Here is a 5,000-nt window from a genome sequence, read left to right as displayed (position 1 = left end):
TCTTAAGTCCTATAAGCAATACAAAATAGAGAGTTGGGCAAATACGAGCCCCTAGACATACAATGTACCAGAGGTGGGATCAGGTGCCTAGGAGGAGTAAGCATCCCCAGTCGAACGGTCACACACACCAAGAACCCTGTATGCTGATCAGGTAAATGGAGTTATCCGTGGTCAAAATCAGTGTGACAAGAACGGCCTAACAATTGGTATGAAACATTCTAGACAGCATTTGACTCAATGACAGGTTGTATTCGCAAACGTACTAGATCATTATATTAACCATAGAATTTGCGAAATGCTGAATTTAATTGAGAGTGTTGAGACCCCTGTAAGATCAACTTGTTTGTTAGTAGCCTGCCTTGATTTAAAAACTGATCATATGTAGTACAAGCTCCTTCGTAACGAATCAGTTGAGAGACATAAACACGATATACAATATTAATAATACTCATCTTGACACTTCGATATGGTTGTGCTTCTTGTTTAATCCCCAATTGGTGTAGTGCAGATTTTATATATGTAATTTATTTGTAGTGTAAAACTTATACGGTACCAATTTTGATGCACCAGATGCGCATTTCGACAAATAATGTCTCTTCAGTGATGCTCAACCGAAATGTTTGAAATCCGAAATAACTATGAAGTTTTGGAGCTAAATATAGCCAAAAAACAGCGTGCCAAAAAAGTGGAGCCAAATTCGTCCAAGGATAAGAGCTATGCATGAGAGAGATAATCCTTAATTTTGAAATGAATTTCTAAATTTTATAACAGCAAGTAAATATACATCCGTATTTTCAAGCTAGTAACGAAGTACTTAGCTACTACGCTGTAGAAGACCCTCGGGGACTAACAGTCCACCAGCAGAGGCCTCGACCCAGGGGTCATAATGTAAAACTTATACGGTACCAATTTTGATGCACCAGATGTGCATTTCGACAAATAATGTCTCTTCAGTGATGCTCATTCGAAATGTTTGAAATCCGAAATAAAGCTAAATCCATGCATTATATGGATTACGCACAATTCATTCATACATGTAACTGGAACAATAATAATGAAGGAAACGTACCTCACTTTCCGATTCCATATCTTTAAAAACAAGCTCTAATTGTCGTTTCCGCTCTTCCAAATCAACCTTGTAAAACGGAAACAGTATGTGAGTACATTTATCCTAACAACCTGTGACGTCCTCAATCCTAGACACGTTTCCTTTAGATCAATAGTTACCTATCAGATACTCACTTTCAAATTGACACTGTATCATAACTACTTACCTCACTTTCTTGGACACTTTCTTGAAATTGTGAGTTAGAGAAGACCTCCACATCAGGATGAATCTAGGATTAACGCATACAAGTAGTTTCATGAAAACAGTGAATACCCAGATAAAGTTGTTCTGTCTTTAAACACAATACAACTACACATTGATTAATTGATGTTTTCCGCCACCCTCAATAATTTTTCAGTTATCTGGTGGCGCCCAGTTTTTATTGGTGGAAGAGAGAACCCAGATACAATGTACCTAGGAAGAGACCACCGACCTCCCGAAAGTAAACTGGGAAACTTTCTCACTTAATATGGTCTTTATATGTAATTACACAAACTACAAGGATCTATATCTTGTAGACCATCTTAAAACATAACTACATTCTTGAATCAATAAGACGTAACACATGTGTTCATTCATAACAAGGTCTTGATTTTTCTATAATTACCTCCTCCTCCTCTTCCTCCATGACGTCCTCTTCGATCGGTTGGGTTGAGAAGGATGATTCTTGCTCTTTTGACTCCTTGTAGAGAAAGTATAATTGCTGTGTTACTACTTTTATGTTTCACTCAAAGTTTTATGACATAATAAAAAAAACATGTCTATTCAATATCATTAGTGTGTTCAATCCCGTGGGGACCCGGGTTAGAATAGGTCCTCAGTACCCCTTGCTTGTCGTACAATGTAAGAGGCGACTAAATTAGGCGGTCTTTAAATAATATCCAACCAACCATTATCTGTTTGTAACTCATAGTTACTATAGTTTCTGTTGTTTTTACTCTTTTTTGGTGATGCATATATATATATATATATATATATATATATATATATATATATATATATAATATACAATCAAGTCATCTCCACAAGATACATACTTTACACAATTGTCCATTGTCAATTCTAAGAGAAGATAGATGATGTACTATTCTACACAGTACACATTAAAGTGAACCAAGAATCGAGGAAGGAAATCAATTAAATCCGGAGAATTCTTTCGTTACGTACTAGTATATGTGATAACAAGTAAAAGAAATTGGTATTGTTTTTTGTAATAGGTATGATAAATAAGACTTCCGTGGCAACAACACTATAGGAATTATATATTTTCCTCGTTATCATTAAACTGAATAACCTTACTTTGGATGATCTTCGGAATGAGAACGTTTTCTTTATTGAATTCCCCTTTTTCTTTTTCTACGAAGAAATAAAATATTTCATATTAGCGTATTATACTTACATTCATTGTTGTGTTGAATGAAAACAGAAGTCAGACTGAAAAATATACATGCATTATCTTATAGATGCACGTCTCTAACAGACAATCAGATTGGATAATGTATATGTATTACCTTGTAAATGCATTTCTCGTCTCTAACAGACAATCAGATTGGACAACGTACATTTATTACCTTGTAAATAAACTCGTCTCTAACAGACAATCAGATTGAACAGTATGAGTATATTTACCTGTGTAGGATTGCTTCTCGTCTCTTTTTCCAGAATGCCTTCGTTTCGGGCTAATGTCTGGAATAATAAAAGTTTTGTTGGATATAAACATGTTAAAATTCTACTTATTTTCTTTTACTTCCGGTTTTACTATTTCTACGAGAGTCTGACTTACTGCGGATTCCGTTGACGCGGGGGGTGCCCGGCGTCCGCTGTCTCCGTCCGCCGAACTCATCTGTGAGGGACACAGTACATTTCAATACAATAATACTATTCTTACAAGTTTGTTACATTGGAAATTATTTCATGACATACTTGTACAGTGACATAAAACAAAACAAAAATAGGATAGATTTGCCAACAACCGAAAAAAAGGAACCAAAAGAATAAACGTGGAGATTGGAGGAGACAACTTTGACTTTTAACAACACTATGGTTGCTGATACATGCACAGGTTTTCAGTTATCTTAGTGACAGATTGGTTTAATGCTTTCATTGTATAAATATGGCCAAAATGCAAAAGTTACTTGCTTTTTGTTTAATGCACGTTTGCTTTTACTTCCGTATTAGGAAAGTCCCCAAAATAGTTACAAACTCAAAAATACGCTGGCATGTTTCGTTACTAGTTTTCTATAATGAATTATGAACTGCTTTCTTCAATATGATTTTTATATGTAACATTGCTATCAAATATACTAGTTTTCCCTTTTTAAAAACCACATGAAACTCAAAATATTTTTGAAGTTTCTCTTAATTTCGTAATTATAGTCTTTCAAGACAAATACAATGTAGCATATCTATAGAATACTTTTTGTTTACTTATTAATGTTTTACACTACAATGAACTTCAATATTTCCCACCTTTATTTTCCAAATGTAAACGTCGAACTGAACAACTTTGAATGTAATTATGATGATATCAATGTACTGGACCTGTACTTACATTAAATGTGTGAGAAGGTTGCAGTGTTTGAGATCTCTGTTTTGTGAAGTCACTCAACACGACACTCTGAAATATTGCTGGTATTACACTCCGTGAAGGTGCTGATGTACCTCACACCACAAATAAGCAGATAGATGCATGTAACAGTGCAATAATACATACAATTAAATAACTCCGAAATAATAAAAAAATACATGCCTTCAAGCTCATAACAACAAGAATAAAATGAATATATGTACCAAAGACTAACATAAGCAGCATTCTTTAATTCATCCAATCTATTCTAAATGTGATCTGTGCTGAAATTTTTTTTATGATGTGTTAACGTTATAACATATTGAGGACACTTCAAAACACAAAAAACGGATGCATGGGTCGATACATTTTTGGTTTAGTTTTGTTGTATTATAAAGTTAAAATTATATAATTCCTTTCAAAAATATAGAACTTGTAAAATTCCTATGATGTTCAAAAATTGAAATGATTATATTACCCATTCCTATATAACTCTATACAAATTTTCCCCACTGTTTTGATTGCAGGCTTAATTCAGAAATATTTTCCAATACATTAAATTGTAATCATAGCACTTAGAAAAAATCAAGCAAGTTTTCATTTTTATCATTTTTGTTTGTGGCAAGTGTCGTTAAGTACTAGTAGATGTCGTGATCATTTATATCATCACGTGATCCTCCTCAAACTAAGAAATATGCACACTGACCTCACGTGTGCTTATAGAGGGGCCTGCAAGGTTTGACGGGGCACTGCTCCGAACACCAGGAGTCTGCGAAGAGAATGAAAAAAGAATTGAGGATGAAAACGGGTATTTGATACTCAAACAATTTTAGAAGATAAGGTAAACTGATTTTTCCTCTTTTCCGACATGCATGCGAAGTGTATATGACGATTACAAGAAAGGTGAAGATAATAAACGGTGATCAATCTCATTATTTCTTTTAAGGAATACAAGATAGAGAGTTGGACAAACAATACGATATATGAAAGGTGGGATCAGGTGCCCACGAGGAGTAAGCATCCCCTGTAGACCGGTCACACCTGCCTTGAGCCCTATATCTTGATCAGGTAAACGGAGTTATCCATCGTCAAAATTAGTGTGTAAAGAACGACCTAACAATCGGTATGAAACACGTCAAACCGCATTTGCTCCAATGATAGGTTATAATGGCAAATTAGATCTTTGTAACGACCAAAGAATTTGCGAAATGTTGACTTCAAACGAGACTGTTGAAACCCCCTGCACCATCAATTATTCAGTAGCCTGCCTCGATTGAAAAACTGATCATACGCAGAACAAGCACTTACGTATCGAAGCAGTTGAGA

At 34.9% G+C, this 5,000-nt stretch overlaps 1 protein-coding gene across 5 annotated transcripts in view; it reads right to left on the bottom strand.

Annotated features, from left to right (window-relative positions):
* Positions 1-5,000, bottom strand: part of LOC125672178 (FK506-binding protein 5-like) — a 26,464-nt gene that overhangs the window by 6,643 nt on the left and 14,821 nt on the right. For 4 of the 5 annotated variants that reach the window (XM_048908298.2, XM_048908302.2, XM_048908301.2 and 1 more), the window contains 8 exons: positions 4,381-4,443; positions 3,660-3,725; positions 2,892-2,951; positions 2,738-2,794; positions 2,408-2,464; positions 1,716-1,790; positions 1,275-1,337; positions 1,070-1,135 (listed from right to left, as the gene is read on the bottom strand). In XM_048908298.2, the coding sequence (XP_048764255.2) occupies positions 1,070-1,135; positions 1,275-1,337; positions 1,716-1,790; positions 2,408-2,464; positions 2,738-2,794; positions 2,892-2,951; positions 3,660-3,725; positions 4,381-4,443 (507 nt within the window). The remainder of the gene's footprint in view (positions 1-1,069; positions 1,136-1,274; positions 1,338-1,715; positions 1,791-2,407; positions 2,465-2,737; positions 2,795-2,891; positions 2,952-3,659; positions 3,726-4,380; positions 4,444-5,000) is intronic. The other variant, XM_048908299.2, reaches the window with a different exon arrangement.

The sequence above is a fragment of the Ostrea edulis genome, chromosome 4 (assembly GCF_947568905.1).
Source record: "Ostrea edulis chromosome 4, xbOstEdul1.1, whole genome shotgun sequence".
Classification (NCBI taxonomy): Eukaryota; Metazoa; Mollusca; class Bivalvia; order Ostreida; family Ostreidae; genus Ostrea; species Ostrea edulis.
The sequence above is the reverse complement of the archived record's forward strand: the minus strand, read 5'-3'. Positions and strand labels throughout refer to the sequence as shown.